The sequence below is a fragment of the Chiroxiphia lanceolata genome, chromosome 6, assembly GCF_009829145.1.
Source record: "Chiroxiphia lanceolata isolate bChiLan1 chromosome 6, bChiLan1.pri, whole genome shotgun sequence".
Classification (NCBI taxonomy): domain Eukaryota; kingdom Metazoa; phylum Chordata; class Aves; order Passeriformes; family Pipridae; genus Chiroxiphia; species Chiroxiphia lanceolata.
The window spans coordinates 63,460,770-63,481,692 of NC_045642.1; the positions used below are offsets into that span (position 1 = coordinate 63,460,770).

The 20,923-nt window shown below is 53.4% G+C and overlaps 2 protein-coding genes and 1 long non-coding RNA gene across 3 annotated transcripts in view; all 3 read left to right on the top strand.

Moving 5' to 3' along the window:
• The window catches only part of LOC116788859 (maestro heat-like repeat-containing protein family member 6), a 946,858-nt gene that overhangs the window by 876,250 nt on the left and 49,685 nt on the right, over positions 1-20,923 (top strand). The window lies entirely within an intron of this gene.
• Positions 596-6,595, top strand: VCPKMT (valosin containing protein lysine methyltransferase). Its single transcript, XM_032690159.1, has 7 exons — positions 596-616; positions 2,654-3,006; positions 3,129-3,239; positions 3,714-3,786; positions 4,715-4,834; positions 5,858-5,962; positions 6,192-6,595. Exons 1-7 carry the CDS (start codon positions 596-598, stop codon positions 6,204-6,206), a joined length of 798 nt encoding a protein of 265 aa, XP_032546050.1. The 3' UTR covers positions 6,207-6,595.
• LOC116788896 lies at positions 11,729-14,567 on the top strand. The gene is made up of 4 exons (XR_004357792.1): positions 11,729-11,819; positions 12,151-12,257; positions 12,881-12,969; positions 13,655-14,567. It is a non-coding gene; the product is annotated as an uncharacterized LOC116788896 (long non-coding RNA).

Sequence of the window (20,923 nt, forward strand, 5' to 3'; positions counted from 1 at the left end):
TTTTATTTACTGGTCTGTGGCCTTTTACTGTGCTTTGTATCAGAGTTCTTAACAAGATTAATAAATCACCCCAGTCTTAATTTTTAAGAGCTTGAGCGGTGCGTGTTCCTTGTAAGGACAAGGTTGGGAATTGCATTTTGGACAATACAAAATGCCTAGCTTTCCATGCTGCTGGTCTCAGCTTTGGCTGTCCTTCAGTCTTTGGCAGCTGGGCCCATCCCAGGCTTCCAAGTCACACTCCAGGTTCTCATTATCCTGCCTATATTGCTCCCACCGTCTTGGCCGTTCCCTCTGGAAAAGGAGAGGAGATGTGTCTGGGGAGGGATGTTAATTAGCAACATCCTGAGTTAGAAGGGACCCACCAGGATCATCGAGTCCAAATCCTGGCCCTGCACAGGACCACCCCAAGAATCCCACCATTTTCTCCTGGGAAGATGCATTTTGCCATCTTATCTCTTGGACAGTCTTCTCCAACTGCCTGTCCCCTTCGTGTTCCTTTCCTGAGGAAGAAAAGAGGGCATCTATTCAATGCAACTTTTTATAGGAGAGCTGCTTCATTTTGAAAAAATAAAGTTCAAGAAGTCCCAAATTTGAGATGCATGAACTGGGAGTGCAGGTAGGAAACAGATGATGCCTCGACAAAGTAAAATTTGTTACCTAGTTCTTTGCATTATCTCTTTTGAATTCGTCACCAGCAGCTACTGCTAAAGAATGAGAAAAATGTTTTTTTAAGACTTATGTGTGTTGTGGAAGAGGAAAAAAATCTCCCCCAAATTTTAGAATATATAGGTGTCAGCTTTTTGCCTTCCTGTAAAAGTGCTTATGCCAGAACCATTTGCAATATCCCATAGGAAAACATAACAAGGCCATGGAAGTGGTCAAACGCGGTCAGATTCCCACCAGCGCGGTTCAAGGAATGCCAAGAGAGCAATAAATTAACTTTTCAGTTACCTCATAATTAGAGGGATAGGTAGAAAGAACAACAACAAAAAATGCTGGAGGGGAAAAATGTGAAGTTTAGGTTTGAAGTTGGCTTGTGTGGGAAAAGGCAGTTCCTTCAGAAAAGCACAGATAAACAGATGGAATGCAAAGGCATCTAATAGCAAAAGAAACATCTTTGTAGTTGTTTTCAGTGATCCTATTTTGAGTTCCAGAATTTCAGCACTTTTGTCTGCTCTGGAGCTGGAATAATTTGGGTGCTATGGCACTGCTAAGCAGATGAAAAAACAGGAGGGACAAAAGGAACCATTTCTTATTATGTTTTTTTCCCAGATTTACAATTATTTTCCACCACAAGTCTGAATGCACCGTGCAGAATCCCTTGGAAGTGCAGGGAGTGAGTGTTCTAGAATCACAGAATTCTCTGAGTTGGAAGGGATCCACAAGGATCATCCAGTCCAACCCCTGGCCCTGCACAGGACACCCCAACAATTCCACCCTGTCCCTCAGAGCGTTGTCCAAACCCTCCTGGAGCTCTGGCAGCCTTGGGGCTGTGCCCACTGCCCTGGGGAGCCTGTTCAGTGCCCAACCACCCTCTGGGGGAAGAACCTTTCCCTAAAATCCGACCTGACCCTGCCCTGACACAGCTCCAGCCATTCCCTTGGGTCCTGTCACTGGGACAGAGAGAAGAGATCGGCCTCCCCTCATGAGGAAGCTCCAGATCGCCACGAGGTCTTTTCCTTGGTCTAAAAGAAATGTGAAGAAATAAAGTAATAAAATCTTTCCACATATCTAGGGGGGAGAAAAAAAAAATCAAAAGCCTTTGCACTTCAAAATGCCTACGCGCAATCAACGCATCATGTTCAGCTGCTTTATTAAAACCTTCTTGTAAGGTTATTAAAAAGCTTTCTGTAGGTTTCTTAAAACCCTTTTGCAGGTTTATTAAAACCTTTCCGTAAGTTGTATGAGGAGGATTTACAGCAAAAGCAGCCTCAGCAAGAGTCGGGTTGGAGTTGGTCAGGAAATGTGAGGGAGTGGGGTCTGGGGGTTTGTGTTGCCTCTGGGACACGGGTGGTGGATTCATGGAATCATTTTGGTTGGGAAAGCCTCCAAGACCATGGAGCTGTCACTGAAAACCAGAAAATAAACTCTCTAACCAGTTTGTTAGGTTAGTAAGTTGGCATTGCTTTACTCAGCATTGAAGGTACATGGGGATCGCTCCACATAACACGCATGCTATCAAAACCTTTTCCTGCTAATACAGTTTAGCAAACAAAGGAATTCGTGTTTATTGGCTACAAGTTACATAGTTCTCTTGCTAATTAGTACTCTATCTTTTATTGGTATCGATTTCTTGTTTCTCATGCTAATTAGTCCACGATTTCAGTCTTTTTATTAGGACATCTAGACAGGGCATCTCTGATTTCTGTAACGCGTCTTTGTCCTTTGTAATTTTTTTTTAATATAATATTTTGTGCATTTCCTGGCGTTGAGTCCTCAACAGCGAATTCCTCTCCCAGCTCTACGAGCGCCGCAGCTCGTCGGGCCCCTAAACTTTATAATTTGCTTTTCTAACACACGGACCTCCCCCCTCCCCGCCTCCAGAGGCTGCCCGTCACCGCTTTATCTATTTCACGGGTTTAAATCTCCTCTCGACGACTCCCCGCCGCTGCTGCATGAGCTGATATAAAGGAGCATAAAGTGATTTAAAGAGATATGCCTTGTTCGGTGGCAATCCCCCCCCCACCCCGGCGGGCGCGCTGAGGGGAGGGCGCGCCGCCCGCCCGCCATTTCCTCCCCTCAGGGGAAGGAGGAGGAGGATGAGGAGGGGCCGCGCCGCCTCAGAGCCGCGGCCATGGCGGGCTTCGTGCGGGAGCTGGAGCGGCGGGCCGGGCCGGCGCTGCGGCTGGAGCAGCGGGCGGCCGGAGGGGTGGGCTCCGTGGTGTGGGACGCCGCGCTGGTCCTCGCCAAGTTCCTGGAGACCGGCGCCTGTCCCCTCGCCCGCCGCCACGTCCTGGAGCTGGGCGCGGGCACCGGCGCCGTCGGCATCATGGCAGCCACGCTGGGGTGAGGGGGAGCCGCGCCGCCACCTCCCTCAGGGCCTTTGCGTGCCTTTAAACGCCTCTTTTAAACGCTGTTGGCGGCCCGGTGCCGTTGTGTTGCTCCCTGACCCCGTGTCTGTGTTACAGGGCGAACGTGACGGTCACGGACCTCGAGGAGCTGCAGGAGTTGCTGATGGTGAATATAGAGAACAACAAGCACCTGGTCACAGGGGCAGTCCGAGCCAAGGTACTGAAATGGTTTGTATGAGCCTTTAATGTCTCTGTTCGGCTTTAACGGGGCTAGAATTGAAAGAGAGTTGATTTAGATTAGATACTAGGAAAAAAATTCTTCCCTGTGAGGGTGGTGAGGCCCTGGCACGGGTTTTCCAGGGAAGCTGTGGCTGCCCCATCCCTGGAAGTGTCCAAGGCCAGGTTGGATGGGGCTTGGAGCAACCTGGGATAGTGGAAGGTGTCCCTGCCCGTGGCAGGGGGTGAGACTGGATGATCTTTAAGGTCCCTTCCAACCCAAACCATGTTTCTGTTTGTTCTGTGTTCTGTGGTTCTGTAATTCTGTACTGGCTTTGTTAAATTGCTAAATATACTTCAAAACATCACTGTGTTAATTAACATAGTTAATTTTATACTCAGTCCTTTAGTTGTATGTGTTGTTGCTGAAGCTTGTTTTCACTTTTTGTTGTTTGTTTTTTTTTTTTTCTTGTTTGCTCTTTTTAGGGGTGAAGATGTAACAGAATTTCAGCCTCCCCCCGATTATATACTCATGGCTGATTGCATTTACTATGAGGAGGTAAAGAGGACTTTGCAAAACCCCTAAGGAAAGGTCCCTTGGGAAGGGGGGATGGATTCAGTGTGTTTAGTATGTGGTGTGTTCAAATAAATAATGTATGTCTTGGTCCCTGTGATTTTGAGGAACACATAGAACAAGACTGAAAAAGGCATTTTTGATAGATTCAGGGCCTATTGAGTTTCAACCAGGGACTTTATGTTAAACCCCGAATTTAATGTTTATTCCTCCCTTTTTTTTTTTTACATTTGGAATGAAGTATGAAGCAAAACACTGTGAACTGTTGAAGTCATTGGTAAATGAAATGTAAAAGTGCCACATCTGCTCAGTTTGGGTTCTCCTCGTGCTTCCCTTGGGAAGGCAAGAGTAGAAATCATGCTTCAGCTTTGTGGTTGTTGTAGTCTGACCCATGTCCTCGGTTAGAGTTCTGTGGGATGCACATGGAGAGCTAAGAGAAGCTGCAGGAAAAGGGAAATGACCTGAAGAACCCCATGTCCCAGTGCCCTTCCAATGGTTTTACCATTCCCTGGCATTGCCTCCCTGCATGTTGGTCCCGTTTCCATACGCAGTGGTCTGGATCTGAGCCACATTCCAAGAATAATTGAGAAAACTCTCACTTTTGGAACACGTCAGGAAATACTGTTGTGCCTCAAGGAAACGCCCGCTCAGCAGGGTGGGATGGTTTTGGCTTTGGTTCTAGTTCAGTTTTCTTGGTCAGTCTGTGAAACTCTTCTCCTGTGCAGTCTCCCTTTCTCCTCTGCTTCGCAGCTTGCCCCCATGTTCTTCTCGTCCCAGTTAAAGTGCTAAAAATAACTCCCTGCAAAGCAAAACTGGGAATTTCTCTCTTGGGCGAAGACTTTAGCTAGAGGGTATCATACCAGGGAAATGAACTTGAAATCCAAGTGGGAAATGTTTAACCTCTTTTGGGCAGTCGTTGGAGCCGTTGCTGAAGACGCTGAAGGACCTCACTGGCCCTGACACGTGTGTCTTGTGCTGCTACGAGCAAAGAACCATGGGGAAGAACCCTGAAATCGAGAGGAAATACTTTGAAGTGAGTGGTTTTTAGCACATTTTCTTTTAGGCTGTTTCGTTGAAAGCAGAGGGAAAATACAGAGAGTTTTCACTCAGGAACTCAACACTCTCTTCTGAGTGATGGAGCCGCTCTTGGAAAAATTGTTGTCCTCTGCTGAGGTGATTTAATTAAATGTTCCAGCTGTGTCATGTGTGCAGGCAAAGGAAAGAAAACAGGGGGAACACCTGGATCCCTCCCAGGTGTGGGATGATGGTCAGTGCAGATTTAACTCTGCACCTGTGATGGCTGTTGAAAAGCATTATGTGCAGTAGTAGTAGTAATAATAATAATAATAATAATAATAATAATAATAATACAATAAAAAGGGGAATGGTGAGAATGCCAGGTTGATTTGTATGTGTTACTAAAAGCACCTGTTTCATAATTAGCTGTGCCTCTCACTCTTGTGGGGCTGTGAGGAGGGCTGGGCTGGGCTCTGCTGAGGTGCCACTCCCACAACAAACAACAGGTGTGGGTGTTTCTGGCTGATTTTCTGCTCTTTTTTTGTGATTTATTTCCTTCCTTGGCTTGCCAGGTGCAGCCCAGTTAATCTGAGCGTGTCCCAGAGCCCATGGTGAGGTGGTTTAGCCTGTTTTTTCCCCTCTCTTCCACTTGAGAGGGTTGGCAGACAGAGAGAGGCAGGTGCTGTGGTTTGGCTTAGCGCTTCAGAGATTGGGGGAAGCAAAATCTTGGAACCACAGAATTGTTAAGGTTGGAAAAGTCCTCTGAGATCATCAAGTCCAGTCATTCTCCCAGCACTTCCAAGGCCACCATTAACCCATGTCCCCAAGTGCCACATCCACACATCTTTTAAATCCTCCCAGGAACGTTTTAGCACAAGCTTTATGTAGATTCTTCTGAAGTGTTACAAGGTGTCGTAGCTTTGAATTGGTGCTGGGGTGGTTAAGCCAAGGGTGAAATGTGCTGCACGGGGTGGGAAAAATGGCTTGGATGGTTGTGGAGGCCTTTGTGGAATCATTCTCTGTGTTCTTGGACAACCAGCTGCTTCAGATGGACTTCGAGCTGGAAAAAATTCCCCTGGATAAGCACGACGAGGAGTATCGCAGCGAAGACATCCACATCATGAACATCCACAGGAAGCAAAAGGTGGGTCCAGAGAATCCCAGAATCCCAGAATGGTTTGGGTTGGAAGGGACCTTAAAGATCGTCTTGTTCCATGTTTTTGGCACTGTGGTGCTCAGCACCTGCCAGGGCTGGTTTGATCATTTTGGGGTTAATTAATGAAGCACAAAGAAAATACTTTGCATATTGTGCTGACACAACACGTGGGTTCAGTGCTTATAAATCCATGATTTTTGTAAAAATCTCTTCACAGAATTTTCCATCGTGAGGCCTTTGACCGCAGGATGTGTTCCCTGGCCAGAGCTCTGGAGAAGAGGGAGAAGGGGGTAGGATAACACCACAGAGGGACTGTCTCCGGTGTGGTTGGTGACTCATCCACACCAAACGGCTTCTCCCTGGTGGACTTGGCACGAGGCACCAGGGGCGGGCTCAGCAGCTGAGATGTCCTGCAGGACAGATGTGGGCTGGCCCTGCCTGTGGGCCGAGGGAGGCAGGAAATGGGCCTGGAGCTTCACCTGGAGCAGCCCAGGATGTGTGTTCTGGTACCTCTGCTGGGCTTGTTGGGGCAGCGCTGCCGAGCGCTGGCCGAGCAGATCCGAGGACACCACACCCAAAACTGGGCCAGTCAATAAAACTTCTGCACCCGGGATGGGTCTCGGATGGGGGGTTGTTCTTTCATCCTGTGTCATTCCTGCAGAGCTCCTGGGAGTCTCATCCCAGGAGCTGGGGCTGTCGTGGTGGTGGCTCCTGCAGGGACACGCTGCACCTGCGCGAAATCCTTGTGCCTTTTGTTCCCACCTGCACTTTTCCGGTGGAAAGCTCTGCAGCGCTCAGCTTTGACACCTTCCCGTTGTTCTGGTGCGCAGGGTCGCCGTGGCTCTCGGTGTTCTCACCACGCTGCCTCTCGCAGCACAGTGGTGGCTTTGAGGTGTCGTTTCAAAGGAATTCTTGCTTCTCTGTGGTGTGGGAGCAGCTGTGGAAGTTGGGGCTGTGACAGAGGTGCTGCTCGGTGCAGTTACGGGGTTTTCTCCAAAAAACTGGTGGGCTGGGAGGAGTTTTACGGGTTCCCAGGTGTTTTCTGCACCTGCCCCGAGCTCGGGCTCCCTTTCTCTCCAGTAGGAGCATTCCTTGCAGACTCCACACATCCTGAGACACTGTCCTGGCTTGCCGAGCGCGGCAGCGACGATTAGCGAAGGCGAGAATGTAATTTGTCAAACCACACGTGTTATTTGTTACCTTGTTGTGAGAAGAGCTCCTTAATTACCCAGTGGCCTGCAGGAAGGGATTTACCGGCGTGTTCAGACCAACGTGGCTTCCCAGCTGGAAGCTCTTGTTCCAAAAGCATTGTCCAGTGTGTCCCAAATCCCAGTGGTGGTGGGGATGGTGTCCCACTGAGCCAAGTGCTGAGGGTGATAGAGGGGGCAGCAGCCTTTCCCAAGGGTTTGGAGCTGGTGGAGTAACTGTTTTACCTACAGGATGTGCAGTTTCTGTACTGCCTTTTGCACAGGGCTCGAATCTCTTGCTCAGAAGAAAAAGGGAGGAAGTTGTGCTTTCTCTTCCTTGTTGGCTGCTGCTCTGTGCTCTCAGCTCTCAGGTTGTGACTGTCCCTGGTTGGTGACGGGGACCTCGTGGGAGGGGGGCTGGGCCCCGTCACCCCCCGTGTCACCTCCCGTCACCCGGCGAGGGGGATGTACAACCCAACCACTTCTGCTGCTGCGTGGGGAGGAAACTGCTGCTAAACCTGGGCAGCAGGGAGAGGCCACCACGTGACATGGCTGCTGCTTTTTGGGGACAAAAAAGGGCTTTTGGAAAAGGGGATGGGATCCTACTGCGGCTCAGCTCCACCATGTCTGGGCATGCTGGTGGTGCCTCCTCTGAACTAGGAGAGGGTGTGGGGGGTTCTCTTGGAAAACAGGATGTGAGGGAAGTGCTGGTCCTTCTTGGTGACCTCTCTGCTCCCTCACCTGTCTGGTTTGTCCTGTTTCCTTGGAGAGATGGGGTGTTTTGGTTCCACAGGGGCTCTTCAGCAAGGTCTGGCTTTGCTGGAGTCGGGCTCTGTTCAGCCCCTTCTGCCAGCCCAAATCTGTCCAGCTCTCTCCACACAGGAGAGTGCATCCCAGGGTGTGCAGGTGCTTCCAGGCTGGCTGTGGTGAGAACTGGCAGCACCAAAGCCGCCACATCCAAGCTGGATACCCATCCTGTGCTTCATCTTGCCAAAATTTGGTTACACCCTCACAAGGGAGAGCAGGAAACCTCCTCATGCCGCTGCTGTGGGAGCTGGTTTGGTGCCACAGGCAAAGACATTTGGGACACTGGGGCGTTTGCCTGGAGTCATTCTTAAATCATGGATGATTTTCTGGAATGGTTTCGACACCAGCTCGAGTGATGGGAAAGTGTGTGGGATGTGGGTGTGGAGGTGATTTTTCCCGGAGCTGTGGTGCTCCTGTGCCGGGGCGGCATCGCCTGGCACAGCCTTGGCGGGTGGCTTGGATTGGTCTCTCTGGTGTCACCCGTGGCTCTGTGACAGTAATGGCAGTGCCACCATCCCGTGGCCCTGCTGGGGCTTTCCTGGGCTGCTCACCCTTTGCTGTGACAGCCGGCGTAGCTTTTCCACTTCCCCTCGGATCCACGGCGCGTGCGCGCGGTCCGGGAGGGAGCACAGTGTGCAGTGGCAGCTGCATAAACCACTGGTGGCTTCTTGTCGCGATACCAGTCACGACACGGCTCAGGAAGTGCAGGGCTTGCAATGCTCCATCGTTATTTTTTCCCTTTCCTAGGAAAAGCTTGGAATGCCATGCAGCTGGCGCAGAGAGTGCCGGTGTCCCAATCCAACCATCCATGAGTGATTCCCAGTGCTGCTGCAGAGACCCCTGGGACTGTGCGGGAGCAGGACCTGCGCCCACACAATCCCACGGGACTGGTGGCTCCTCTTGGGAAAGTCTGTCCTCTGCAGCTCTGTAATCATTTTCCGTGGCATGTGATCCTGGACAAATGGGTTTTCCTCTTGGAAAATGATGCTTCTTGCCTGCAGTGTTAAGAGAGAGTGTTGGAAAACGGCTTTTATTCCAGAGGATCCGCTCCCTCCCGCTGGCTGCGGTGGGTTCCCAGTATGTGGCAAATGGCTCTGTTAAACGGTGTCTCCCGTTGATTTTGTGGGAGCAGCCACTCCCAGGCTGTGGCTGCCACTGTTATGCCACTTCCTGAGCCTCACCCAAGGAGCAAACGGCTCAGTGACACTGTCACACCCCCACTTGGTGACGAGAAAACACATCCAGGGGCTCCCATCCCACCACTCCTGCTTCCCACCTCATAGGGCCACAGGTCAGGACAGGGTTAGACGGGATATTGAGAAGGAATTCCTGGCTGTGAGGGTGGGCAGGCCCTGCCACAGGTTGCCCAGAGAAGCTGTGGCTGCTCTTGGATCCCTGGAAGTGTCCAAGGCCAGGTTGGACAGGGCTTGGAGCAACCTGGGATGGTGTCCCTGCCCATGGCAGGGGTTGGAATGAGATGAACTTTTAAGATCCTTTTCAACTCAAACCATTCTGGGATTCTGTGATTTCAAACCCCAGGGGTTTGGGCAGCCTGAGCTGGGGGATGGGGACACTCCTCGATGGCATTGCAGGAACAGTCCCATGAGAGGCGTGTGGGATGCAGGAAAAGGGATCCCAGCCTTTACCTCCCTCTGCCTCCCCAAACTGTCAGTTTGATGTGCTTGCTGCCAGTGCAGTGTCCTGTCAGCCCAGGGGGGAAGCCGTGGGACCTCAGTCTCGTGGTCTCCTTTCACATCCTGAAAGAGAAATTTAATTTTCTGGGGCCATGCAAAGCGTGGGGTTCGTGCAGCACTGCTGGGCAACCACAGCCCTGGTTTCCAGCCCTGAGCCCGAGTGTTTGGGTGCTCCCAGCCCCAGGGAGTGACCTGGCACCTCCAGGGTGATGGTGTTCCAGGCTTGTGTCCAAGCTCAGTGGCCTCTTGAGGCTCAAGTTCTCCCAGCCACCATCCTGTGGGAAGGGGAAGGAAGAAGGGTGGCTGAAACTCTGGCCTTTGGAGATATTTTTGGAGGATGTCTGCCACTGGACAGCTGAGTCCACCCCAGGTTTGCCACTGGAGGTTTCTCCCATCCCTGTGGGAACACATGGCCCACAAACAGCACCTCCATCTTCAGGCCTGTAATTATTTGTGCCCATTATTTCTGCCCTCACGAGCTCCCATGTGGAACGTGGGGGCAGCCAAGGCCTTGTCGGGGTGACTTGGATCAGGTGGCAAAACAGCTCCTGCTTTGCCGTGGGCACTTTTTTATTCCTCTTGCTCTTCTGGGTTTGGTTTTGGGGATTAGTTATAAAAAGGAAAAGGCTGCGGAAGTGAGGAGGCAGCAGTGGGCGGGAGGGAAGTGGCCTTGGGGAAGCAGCTGGGCTGGAGACGGCTCTGGCTGAGCTGGGATGTGGTTCCTGGTACCCTGCCAGGGCCGGCTGAGGAGTGCAGGACATCCCCCCGCCCGGCTGCCGGCAGGACACGTGGCAGGGCCCTGTCCCTGCACACTGCCAGGAGTTCACCCTTTTCCTTCCTCTCCCGGTGACCGGGCGGGAAAAAAGCCACGTTTCTCCCCGCTGTTCCTCACCCTGCCCTGGAGGAGGGTTTGCTCAGGGCAACCTTGAGGCCCCATCCCGGCACGTCCCCATCCTGGCGTGTCCCTGTCCCCGCATGTCCCCATCCCTGCTGAGCCCGCACTTCCCATTGTGCCCGAAACCTCTGACTCATCCGTCTCTGCTCCGCTCCAGTGCAGTCCCGGGCGCGTGGCAGCCACCGGCTCACCGGCGTTTCTGTTCCCCTCTGTGGGCCAGGAACCAGCTGCTTCTCTTCCCAGTGACTGCCCTTCCCACTCTGCTCGGCCTTCTCAGGAGCCCATCCTGCCTCCAGCTCCACGTCAGCAGAATCCTGGCCCAAGGGCCTCGGAGCAGGGGATTAACTCCCCTCTGGACAGGATCTGTGCATCCCAGAGGAAAACAGTTGTGTCCCTGCTGGGGATGGACGTGTCCCTGGCTGCTCCCTGCCACCCTGTATTCCCTGCCACCTGTATTCCAGCACCGACTTCCATGTCCAGGATGATGCACGGACCCACTCCCAGTGCAGGCTCTTGGAATCTGGTCCAAAGCCATGGAAAAAGTTGTTGGTGACAGCGGTTTTGCTCCTCCTGCCCAGCCCAGCAGCACAGGTGCTAAATCCAGCATGGCTGGTTTTGGAGCAGGGCATCATTTTTTTGGGAGGGCTTCATTTCTAGGGGGGATACATCACTTTTGTGGGATGTGCATTTTTGGGAGAGGAGCGTGGATTCAGGGGTTGCTTCCCACAGTGTTTCCCAGTGTGTGCAGGACCCTGAGACCTCCAAGAGCCCCGGCAGGAGAGCAAACCAAGTGGGATGGGGCAGGTGGGTGCTGTGAATCCCACAGAAACTGGGAGGTTTCCACGGGAGCCAGGAGGTCCCCAGGGAAGCCGGGAGAGCCCAGCCACCCCATCCCCACCACCCACACCGTGGCTGAGTCACTCCTGCAGGTTCGGTGCCTCCTGCAGTGTTTGCACCCCCTTCCCCCCCCCGTTTCCTCCAAACCCTTTTAGGTGCCCAGTTTCCTTTGGATTTGAGTGCAAGGAAGGAGTTAAGCAACTACAGGCTCGTGTGGATTTGGGCCAGATATTTAAAGATCCAGGGCTGGGAAGGGAAAGGGGAGGTGTGATACTCTCCAAACGCTCCCTGCAAACACCTCGGAGGCTCCCGCTGCCGGTGCCGTCCCCGGCAGAAAATGCCTTGCTCCTATTTTTAGCTCTTCCACGGTGTCATTAGAATAATCTGGGATTGGAGAATGTTGCCGTGCAAAATTGCCTGGGAAGGTAGAACTCAAAATGGGAAGGCTTGGGTGAAGGGTGGGGATGGAGAGGGAACACGTGGCCATGGTCCAACGGGAGCTGCCTGGGGAGCACCGGTGGTGACAGGAACGAGCTGATGTGACACAGCAATTAATAGGCACGTCCTTAATCACATCCCGGGAGAGGGGGGTTTAAATAGAGACAAGGCACCTCCCGAGGTGGGTTATCCAGGCCAGAGGGAAGTGCTCAACCCTGTGCCAGCGCTGGGGACACGTTCACAGCTTTGTCAGTGGTGCCACCGGGCTCCTCACCCTGTCCATGATGGTGTTCCCATGACAGTGTTCTCTCATTGCAGCCCTCGCAAACACCCCTCTGGAGCCTGGTGTGTCGGGAATAAAACACATCAGGAAGAGCTCAGCAAGGCCTGGTCAGGGAATGTCCTGCTGAACCAGGAGCAAACTGGTAGGAACTACACCCAGAATCACCCTGCTCTGAGCCAGAGCTCCTGCAGGAGTCACAGCCCTGGCCACACTCCGCCCCTCACGGATCTCCCGCCCTCCTCCTCCTTTGCCCCTTGGACAATTGGGCAAAGTCCAAAGCTAAACATTAGCTCAGGTCTTGAAGCAGCTGCTGACGTGCCACCCTCAGCCATTCCCTGGCTGGTTGGACCTCATCCCCTTGGACTCAGCCTCCACCTCCACGTGTTTCTCCCCCTGATTTAAGGTGCTTCCTGATCCTTCTGTGGCCTCCTGGGGCCAACCATCATTTATTCACCTTTTCCCCCTGGTCTATGCCCCAAAAAGCAGCATCTCCCTGCTGGCACATCCCTGGTGGTCCCCACAAAACCCCCTTCCCAGTACCTGTGCACCCTCCAGTTCCTCTTGCCCCCCTCCTCCTTTCTGTCCCATGAGCTTCACCATCCCAAAAATACCTGATTTCACATCCTGATCTTGCAGCTCAAGTTCATCCTGGCAAAGGCTACAAATCCAAACAGCTGGGTGTTTATTTGGCTGAACTCTGGTGGGGGTTCACCAGGACTGTCCTGAATTTGTGGTACCTCCATCATGAGCCCTTTTTTTTGGCAGACTGGATCATGGGAAAAGAGTTCTGTGGCCTTGGGGGTCGTGGCCAGGTTGGGGAGCATCCTTCCCATCCCCACCATTCCCTGTGCCAGGTCAGAGTAGGACCAGAACATCTTCCTCTGCAACCAGACATAAAATGGAGCTCAGAGGCTCGTGGAAAACCCTGAGCAAGTGGATATTGGGTCTTGGAGGCTGAGTGGGACCCATGTGGGTGTTTGGAATGGGGTCTTGGAAGCTGGTACCGCAACCAAGCCAACTGGGAAAATGGGAAAAAGAGTCACCCCAGGCAGAGTAACAGGCACAGGTCTCAGAGCACCTCCCCTCCCTCACACCTTGCCTGGATGCACCTCCCAGCTCTCACAAGGTCCTTTGTTTGGGGAATAAACCCCACTAAAGGACAGGGATGGCTCCTCTTGACCCCCAGTGGTGCCATCCCACACCATCCATCCCAAAGGACCTCGTGGCTCCATTTGAGCACCCGCTGGGCCTTGAGGGTGGAGTGTGATCCTTGCACAGTTAATTGGATTTGGCCACTGTGACAGAAGGGCTGGGGATTAGGGAGCAGGGGAGGAATTACAGGCGGGGGGCGGGAGCTGCCCTCGGGGTCTTTTGTCCCAAGGGATTATTGGCAGGACTGATGGATGGGGTTGGAATCATGTTCGGGATGGTCGGTGTAATCCCTTGTGGCAGCGACGTGGGTGGCCCTGGGGATGGGCATGGGGGGCTGAGGGATTCACCCCTTCCATGGACAAACTTCCAGCTCTCCTCGGGATGCAGGATGCTCCAGGTGCTGCTCCCACATCCAAGTGATGGGAAGGGGCCGTGTCCCGCACCGTGACCTCTCCAAATGGATCAGCAGCTCCTTAAACCCACCCGACAGCCACTAGCAAACCACGGAATCATCCTTTCCTGATGTCCTCTGGAATTTCAGAGCAGCCAGACATGTCCTAGTGCAGCACTTTCCGAGCCTCTTTAGCTGCTGGTGTTGGCTGTTATCCTCAGGGTTGGATCCTGCCCTTCCTGGGACAGGGGGTCTCTAAAGCAAACAGGGACCCCAAGGTGAGGTGAAGGGGTGAGATACTCTCAGGAAGGGGATGAGATTTTTGTTCCCAGCAGCTGGAGGTTCCCAGTGGGTGGGAAACACCAAAAAATGCCCAATAAAGGGATTGTGGATGTGGGTTTCAGCCCCACAAGGGTAGAGGAGCATCACAGGGATATCCTCTGATATCCCTGCCCTGCTTTTCCAGAGCAGCTGGAAGGCCTCATTTCCTTGGAAATGAGTGGGAAGTAAGCTCCCTAAATCCTCTGGACATCAGTCATCCTGCTGCCAAACTTGTCAGGGCAATCTAGCTGGAGGGGACACACAGCAACCCCAATGCACTGGCCACAAACACCTAATTAGGGTTAAAATAGCAAAAGGAAAGTGTGGTAATGCTGGCACTTGGGATTTTGGGCAATTCAAGGCTTAGGGAGAGCAACGGATCTGCTCTGGTTCATCTCCAGGCTGATAAATCAGCTAGAGTATGGATGATCCTCTGGAAAACCAAAATTCAGGAGAAGCCAGTGGAGGCAAGAGAGTGGTATCGGATGGTAGCTGGAAGTCACCAAGTCATGTCCCTGCTCAGAGGCCACCAAGGCATCCCCTGGAATGACATGTCAGGCAAACTAAATGTGTTGAGGCAGTGACAGGGAATTCCAGGAGCAAATCCTGGGGACAAATCCTGGGGGCAAATCCTGGGACAAATCCCAGGGATTTGGTGACCAGCAGGAGCCAGGTCAGACCGTATCAGAAGTCACTCCTTATCTCCACAGGGTGCTGCCATCCTCTCCCATCAGGGAGGTCTTCCCATATTTATTTTGGGAGACTGGAATGAGCACTGCTCGTCCTTACCAGAGGAACCAGGCTGGTCATGCAGGACCCAAATCCATCTGGGAAGGCCAGGGGTAGCTGGAGAGCTGCTCGGAGCAGCCTGAGCCAGGCAGGGCAAGTTGGAGCAGTCCAGGAACAGGTAATTCCTGCTGCACCTCATGGCAGGGATTACAGGCGGAGCCGCTGGGGCCGGAATGCTGGGGCAGGATGGAGAGAACCCTGTGCTCCAGCTGCATAAAAAAGGGCTCCAGCCATAAAAAAAGGAGGATGAGAGGCTGAGGGAGGCAGGAGAAGTGGAGGTGCCCTTCCCTACTGAGTTTGCTCCGGCTGCTCGGTAAAGCCTGGGAGTGGTGGGAATCGGGACACCCAGGCACCAGCCTGAGGGTGTCCAGAAAACTTTAAGGAATCTCCTTTTCCACCCAAAATTCCCAATTTCTCAGCCAAGCCCCGCCATCAGTGGGTTTGGCAAAGCCAAGAATGCGATTCACTCAGGGAAAACCAGGAGCTTCCATAGGGATGAGGTGGCAACACGTGGCCATGGAGTGCACTGGGAACCAGTGTGGGGTCCGTGTTCAGCGGGACAATGTCTTTGGCCAGCAGGATTTTTCCCCCAGGAGAGCGGGAGGGTTTGACGGCGCCCACCGCGCGGGAGTTAATTGGGTTTTCTTTCTGCTAATTGCGAGGGGAAGGGAAGAATGCCCTTAATTAATGGGAGGGCAAACCAACCGTGCAGAATGGGCTGGATCCACCAACCCATGCACAAAAAATCCCAGCTCTCCCCCTCGCCATAGCAACGGGGAAATGCAGGGTATCCTGCTTGTTCAGCCAAAAAAAACCCCCGGAATACCCTCCTGGGAAACACGTTACCCTCACCGGCGAGTGGGACCTTTCCAGGGAAAACTAAGACTCAAAGTAATATTTTTCAGGGATTAAAAGACTCCTGGGGAGGTCTGGGTGCGAGGAATGGTTGGATTTGCCTTGTGCTGATGAGCATTGACGGGGTCTGATGGGACCTGTCTTGGCTGGAGGCGTCTTGTAAGGCCCTGGGAAGGATGTTTGGTCCAGGAGGAATGTTGTTCATCCCAGGTTCTCCCACCTCTTCCCGGCGTGCCCTAAATCCATCTGTAAGGGCAGAGGGGTGGGAGGACCGTGTTCCTTTCTGCATAAATAATAATAAAAAGTCTGCAATAAGTGTTAAAAAAATTCACTCTTGTGAATCAAACTTTGGGAGCAGAGGAAGGCTTGGGAGAGACCCCAGAGCTCGCCTCTGCAGCCGCTCCCAGTGGGAATTTAGATGTTTTCTCCTCTTCCATTCCAAGCCTGAAACATCCCTGCTGGGACAGCTGGTTCCACAAGCCCAGGAAAAAAAAAAAAATAACAACCCACCCCGTGTGAGTATGAAAATCATATTGAAAAGAGCTGAAATTTAATTAGGTCACATCCTTGTGATCTGGTGATGCAAATCAGCGCCTGGCACTGCCTGGAAAATGTGACAGCGGTTAATGAGGAAAGCACGCCGGTGGGATTTCCCTCCGAAGCTGGACAGCTGGGGAAAACATCAGGAAAACTTCATACCCCTCTGGATGGCTGGGAGGTGAAACTCTCCTGCAGGTCTGTTTTGGGCCTGGAGCAGAGCTGTGGCCACCACCCAGGGCTGTGGTGCAGACGACACTCGTCAGCACCGGGACAGAGTCAGTCACTGGATCGGTGCCGTCGTTCCCACTGGAGCTTTTCCAAGGAGGCAAATGGGCACTGTCAGCTCCCCAGGTGTGGATGTGGGTCAGTATTGACCCCCTCATTCACCTACACCTGCCATGGATTGAGGAGTGGGTGTGGAATTTCATTCTCCAGTTTGCAGTGCCAACGTCTCCATGTCGGGGCTGATCCCACCCTTATTTTGGGGGAAAACCCAATGTTTTTGCATGACAGTGTCCAGGAGGCTGTGCATGTGCCAAGTGTAAATCCATAGGGAAATTTTGCTGCTGCCCTCCCTGTGAGACCCCCTGGGATTACTCAGGATCTTCCATATCTCTTGCAGTGCCTGGGACCAAAAAGCTCTCCACTTTCAATTTGGCAGCCACTGGAAAGTGAAAGGGAAACCTTCTCCCAACCCCAGCAGCAGCTTTTCCCCCACATTCCTGTGATCCAGCCTCCTGTGACCCCACTGCAGATGTCTCAGATATTTGCAGACGCTTTTAGGGCTCGGTTTGGGACGAGAAAGCCAGGCCACAGCTCTATTGCTTGGCAACAGATTTCCTTCCCAAAAAATCCCACCCCAAACCCAAGTGTTATATTTAATTCAGTGGGAAGGCAACGCCCTGTGAACACTGTCAGGGCAGCCTGGGCTTTGTGGAGGGGATATTTTGGGAGGATGGGGGTTGGTTCTGGGAAGACACGGCTGTGAGATGGGGGGGTGCCCCCCCAAGGCTTCCTACTCATGTAAAGAAAGGGCAGAAATGCCCAGATCCAGTCCCTGGGTCTCCCACAAACCAAGAGAGGACGATGTGTCTGTCCAAAAAATCATATGATGGCACCAGGAGCCACAGCAGAGCCTTTCCTTCTTGCCATGACCAGAGAAGCTGTGGCTGCCCCATCCCTGGAAGTGTCCGAGGCCAGGCTGGATGGGGCTTGGAGCAACCCCCCATGGCAGGGGGTGGAATGGGATGGTCTTTAAGATCCCTCCCAACCCAAACCATTCTGGGGTTCTACACTGTGTAATGTCTTTGGGTTCATCGAGCCCATAAAATCTGGGATCCATCGAACATCAGCGTAGACAAACCTTTGCAATTTATTTATACATGCATAGACATAAAAATATAGATGTAGGAATCTTTGCAGTTGGAGCCAGCAGCAGTCACTGGGGTTTTCTCCTTTCCCTGAGCTCCCCCCCCAGCACAGATTTAGACTGAGATCCAATTTAGATCCACATTTAAAGGCATTTTGCTTCCAGCTCCAGGCTGACCACGGCCCCACGCACGGACCGCAGCCAAGCTGAGTGTGTTAGAGGTTGGCTCCGCTACAGAAACATCATCCCATTCTTTTTTCCGAGAGCTCCAAGCTGACAAAGCAGCTGGCCTGGAAAGATGCTCAGGGAGCTCCGGCGCTGGACAACCCAGCCCTGGCCCTGCTGGTCCTCCCACTCCAGGTGGCCTTTTCCAGATATATCCTGGTGGGAGGGAGCGGCCAGCACAGATCCCGCCAAAGCTGATGGAGAGGTTTTGGACCTGCTGGAAGATGCCAAGCCCCCAACCTGCTGCTCCTCCCGGAAAATGGAGCCCCCAAACCAACACCCCACGTGCTTCCCCCTCCCAGCGCGGGCAGGGCCTTTGCCAGGACAGGACACGACAGCACAGCTGGAGTCTGGATTTCCTCGTGTCTTCTGGAAGCAGCCTCACGTCTTGCATTAATTGCTTTCTTAATTACCCTCGTCCCCCTCCGCGGCGTCTCCCGAGGAGCGGATGACACGCCTGTTGGACACGCCGGATCGCCCGGGTTTTCTTCCCAGCTCCGTTTATTTATTAGCCAGCGTTCCCTTCCCAACTAACCGGATTTAATATTTTTGTTCCAGTTGGCCAAGGTTTTATTGACCGTGGAGAGGCAGAAATCGCTGCTGCCACACACCCTCGGAGACGCCGAGGTCGGGATGGAGCACCCCGTGGCCGTCCCAGATCCAAAGGGAACTGAGGAAGCAGCAGCCTGGACATCATTTTTCCCTCCGTGCTGCTCCCAAAAGCCTGGCTGTTGGCACTTAACTTACTCCAGACACACTGTATGTGCACATACATTCCTTGGCCATGCGGTCAGACCGGAAAAGATTGCCTTCAGCCCAGGAACCGCAGCGGGAAGGAGGCTGGGAAGAGCTGTGCAGGCACCGAGGCGGGAGCGCTGCAGCCTCCAGAAAAGCTGCAGTCAACACTTTTTTTTTTTTAGGAGTCGTGGTGCTAAAAGAGGAACCGCTGCGGGACACGCGGTTGGAAAGGCTGAGATGGCTGGGGGGGGGGGGGAAGTGCTTTTATTCTGGCAAAATCCCTCCTCCCTCCTGAAAATCTCCCTGCGGGACTTTGGGCAGCACGAGGAGCCCCTTTGGGTCGGAGCCCCTCCCAGGATCCCGCTCCATGAGCACTGACGTGGATCCAGCTGCTCCCAGGAGCCTGGATTTTGTCACCTCTCCCACTGACACGGCCCAGTCGAAGGGTGTCCGAGAGCACCTCACCCAGCCAGGGCTCACTCCAAGTGCCCACACCATATTCCTGGTTGGAATCACAGCCAGATCCAGGCACCATTCCTTACACTCACATGGATCAGGGCAGGGTGGTTTCTGAAGGGTGGCAGAGTCACGACCCCCACAGAGAGAGTTTTGCTCCCAATTCCTCAAGCCTCGTGCTCCAGATTCCACTCCCTGCTCCCACCAAACAGCCCCCTGAGCTGCCACTGGGAAGTTTGGCATCCCGCATCCCCAAAGCAGCTCCAGGCCCTGACCAACGGGAATTTTGGCAACACAGGCGTGGTGTCACAGCTCCAAGCACTGGGTGTTCCCAGCCGAGCTCTGCGCTTTGCTGGGAATCACCACAGCGGGATGGGATGCTCGGGAGCTGTGGCAGGAGCGGGGCTGAGCCCTCAGATCCCCCTGGAAGGCACGAGGCTTCCATGCTCAGACATTCCAGCGGGGCGCTGCGCCGGGCTCGGAGCGCGTCAGTCACTCACCGGTGCCGCACCGGAATTTGCATAATTCCAATTATGTTTCCAAAACGGGGAACGGGCTCTGACAACAACAACTCTGCAGTGCCTTGAACAATCAGAGAAGATGGGAAATCGTTGTCTTGACGGCCCTGCAAGCGCTTTCCGCCGGCAGAAACTCAGCGGGAAAGGATGCGGCATTCCAAGTTTTCCCAATGAAACCAATGGAAATAAATGTGTTTGAGGAAGAATGAGCCTCCCCCAGGCACTGCTCTGCCTCTCTGTCCTCCCATCCCTGCAGCCTCCGTCCCCTTCCTCCCCCCAGGAGCATCCTGGCTACCTCACCTCCTGCCTTTCCCAATTTTCTCCTGCACCCGGAGGCAAAAGAAAACCGGGAATGACGGAGCCGGCTGGATCTGCCGTTGGTGTGTTGAGCCATCGCTGCCAAGGAGGCGGGAGCAGCAGGATATTTAATCTCCATGAGTCACCTCTCCCTCCCTATCTGCCATCTGCAAGTGCTCCAGCCTGAACTGCAGGTTTGGGATCGGGCTGCTCCGGCCCCACGCAGCTGAGGATATCCCGGAGCCTTCCTTAGTGCAAGCTGGGGATGCCGGGGATTTAGCAGATGTTAAACACATCCACGGATCCAACGCCTTAAGTAGCACCTGGTTTTCCCAGGGCGGGTGCTGGGAGGTGGGATAGAGCCCAGGAGGAAGCTGTGGGTGCCGGAGGCCTCTTCTCCAGACAACGGAACCGGCGGCAAAACACTCCGTGTCTGTCGTGGAGCGCCCGCGGGTAATTGGCAACCCGAGGGAGGAGGGAGCTGCGAGGGGAGACATCAGTTCATAAACCCTCAAGTGTTGGGAAGCTCCAGATTTTCCAGAGGCCCAGAAGTTACATATGCATCAGGCTGCCCAGAAGCTGGCAAACACCTGAAGGAGTTAATCCGCAGATCCCGCTCTTGGATGCCAGAACTCCTCCAGTGTCAACGTGATTAACCAGTTTCACTGGTCGGGGAGTTTCCAGGGGGAAGCAGGAGTGCTGGAGAGCCTGGGAGAGGGGAAAGAGGAGCTATGGAGCCCCTTCTCCCCCATGTCAGTGTTCCAGGGGAACACTGGAATGGTGAGGAGGCAAAAAGTGTTGGGGGAAGAGGTTTCAGGCTGTGACCTGGAGGCCTTGAGCCAGGGAAACCCACAGGCAGCTCCCAACGAGATGGAAAAGCTGCAGCTTGTCCTCGTGGGGAGCTGCATCCCCCTTCCAAAATCCTAAGGGTCATGGTGGAAAGAGGAGCTGGGAAGTTTTGGTGCTGTGGTTAAAAGCATAACCTCCCATCAAGGGGAAAATGCAGAGGAGGATTTCTCCACAGGGAATCAGCCAAACAGGTACGGCAGGAGCGAGATCCTGAGATTGCAGCTGCCAGGCTGCAGGCAGCGTTCCTTAAAGGAAAACACATCACTGCCCAGGTCTGCAGTATTCCCAGCCCTCCCTGGAGAGGCCGG